The 2716-nt window shown below is 50.6% G+C and overlaps 1 protein-coding gene across 1 annotated transcript; it reads left to right on the plus strand.

The window, feature by feature from the left end:
* LOC105557007 lies at nucleotides 1-2412 on the plus strand. Its single transcript, XM_012004131.1, has one exon. It carries the CDS (start codon nucleotides 1-3, stop codon nucleotides 2410-2412), a length of 2412 nt encoding a protein of 803 aa, XP_011859521.1.
* The last annotated feature ends 304 nt before the right edge of the window (nucleotides 2413-2716 follow it).

Below are 2716 nucleotides of genomic sequence, written 5' to 3' on the forward strand. Positions count from 1 at the left end.
ATGCTTCACAAGACGCGTCTGGGGTGGGTACTAGCAGGCAGGTATCCCATGAATCATTCAAAATGTCGATCCGTCAATAACTTTCACGCTTCCGTCAGCAACGCGGAGCTCGACAATCACTTAAAAGAATTTTGGCACTTAGAGGATGCACAAACCTTATTCAGCAAGCCGCAATCACCAGACGAGCGCCGGTGCTCTGAGCATTTCGCAAAGAATGTAGCACGCGATGCAAGTGGGCGTTTCGTCGTCAAGCTTCCGGTCATACACGAAAAATTAAACTCGATCGGAGATTCGCGCGCCACAGCCCTCCGTCGTTTTTATAGCGTGAAAAAGAGGCTAAATCGCGATCCTAAATTAAAGGCATCCTATATACAATTCATGAATGAATATGCCGCAGGGCATATGAAGCCAATGCGCGAGGCAACCGAAACAAATGGCATTCCGCCCTATTACCTCCCGCATCACCCTGTCATAAAGGGTACGAACGAAGCCGCGAAGATACGGGTAGTTTTTGATGGATCGTGCAAGGGATCATTAGGCAGTTCCTTGAATGACGCTCTTTTAATCGGTCCGGTAGTCCAACAAGACTTAATTTCTATCGTAATACGATTTCGTACCCTGCGCTACGTCTTCTGTGCAGACATCATAAAAATGTACAGACAGATTGTAGTCCACGAATCGCAGCGGCATCTGCAAAGAATTTTTTGGCGGGCAGACCCATTGGGAAAGGTGCTCGTATACGAACTCACAACCGTAACCTACGGCACTTCTTCCGCTTCCTTTCTGGCTACAAGATGCCTTACATATCTCGCTGAGTTGGAGGCACATAATTTTCCCACCGGGTCCAAACACGTTATCAACGACTTTTACGTCGATGACTGTTTGTCCGGAGCAGATTCTTTGGCTCACGCGAAATTAATTAGGGACGAAATCATAGCCTTGCTTCAAAAGGGATCGTTCCAGTTAAGCAAATGGGCATCAAACTCGTCCGAGCTTCTTGAACCTGACCGACACGATACCTGTAGGTTAATTGAATTCGACAAAAATCCGGAGTCCCGCATCCTAGGCATCAGATGGAATCCCACAAGCGACTACTTTCATTTTTATGTCACGGCAAACTCACTTTCCAACTCTGTTACGAAGCACCCAATTTTATCGGAAGTATCCCGGCTTTTTGACCCTCTCGGGCTGCTGGGTCCCGTCATAGTGATCGGCAAGCTCATTATTCAAGAGCTGTGGCAACTAAATGTAAGTTGGGACGAAACAATTCCCTCTACCACTCACACTAAATGGTCGCGACTCAAAAATCAGTTGAGTATCCTCAATGATCTCCAAATACCGCGACTCACAAAATTCACCACGAGTTCCAAACGCCTTCAAATTCACGGGTTCTGCGACGCCAGTCAGATAGCGTATGGCGCGTGCATATACATACGCAGCGAAGTCAGCGACCGCACGTATCGTACCGAGCTCCTATGCTCACGGTCTCGCGTCGCGCCTTTAAAAGCGGTCTCGCTTCCGCGTCTTGAGTTATGCTCTGCGCTGTTACTGGCTCAACTTTATGAGAAGGTCCGCTCTTCAATAGACATTTCCCAGATACGTTCATTCATGTGGTCGGATTCCACAATTGCGCTACATTGGATTTCTTCCTGTTCCCGCAAATGGTCCGTCTTTGTGGCCAACAGAGTAGGAGAAATCCAGCGTACGAACAACATCGCCGATTGGCGGCATGTATCTTCTGAAAACAACCCTGCTGACATTCTGTCTCGCGGGGCGGAGCCTCAAGCGCACCTATCGTCATTCTTGTGGTGGCACGGCCCTGAGTTTTTGCAGCATTGCGAATCATCTTGGCCCCCTTCAAACTCTCAACCTCTGGAGGCTGATATACCTGAGCAAGTCAAAAATGTTCACGTAACAGTTGCAGCACTGAATTGCCCCATAAACAAATTGCTCAATAAATTCTCAGACTTTAACCTGATATGTAGAATTATCGCTTACTGTCTCAGGATTTCTGAGCACCACAAGTCGAAATACACCTGCACGAGCCAATTAATCTCAGCAGGTGAAATTCAAGCTGCGCTCCGCGCACTGTGTGTACACGTGCAAGGCGAGGCTTTTTCAAATGAATTGAAATCCTTACGTATAAACGGCATAATCGGTTCCGCGAGCAATATGCTGCCCCTATCTCCGTTTCTAGATTCGGACGGTTTGATACGCGTGGGAGGGAGGCTAACAAATTTTCAACTACCATACTCAGCGCGTCATCCCATCATTTTGCCAAAACATAACCGACTCACTCACTTCATAGTCGAGTTCGAACATAATCGCAACTTGCATGCCGGAGTGCAAGGCACGATCGCTGCCGTTCGCCCCCCCACGTGTGGGCCACCTTGTCGTGGTGGGGGGGCTTAAGGCGGGCGTTCGGCCTGGAACCGCTCGTGTGCCGCTTTAGGCTCCGGAGGTTCCATGGGCTGGGCGTCCGCTGACTAAGAGCCCACTTGGCCGAGCTGCGGCCAGAGTAGGATGGGGAACCGATGTCCCCCGGACATCTGTCCGGAGGGGCATCGGGGACCCACCTACGGCCCTCGAGACCAATGTCTTGGTTCGGGGGGCGACCACCGGTGTTCCGCGGGCTACGGCTCTTACGGGCACCGGGGTTGGAGGGAGTCCCGTTGTCCGGGTGCCGCGGGGATTTTCCCGGTGGACTCGGCCGGGA

Source organism: Vollenhovia emeryi, unplaced genomic scaffold (genome assembly GCF_000949405.1).
Source record: "Vollenhovia emeryi isolate VEMERY1.0 unplaced genomic scaffold, V.emery_V1.0 DF939655.1, whole genome shotgun sequence".
Taxonomy (NCBI): Eukaryota; Metazoa; Arthropoda; class Insecta; order Hymenoptera; family Formicidae; genus Vollenhovia; species Vollenhovia emeryi.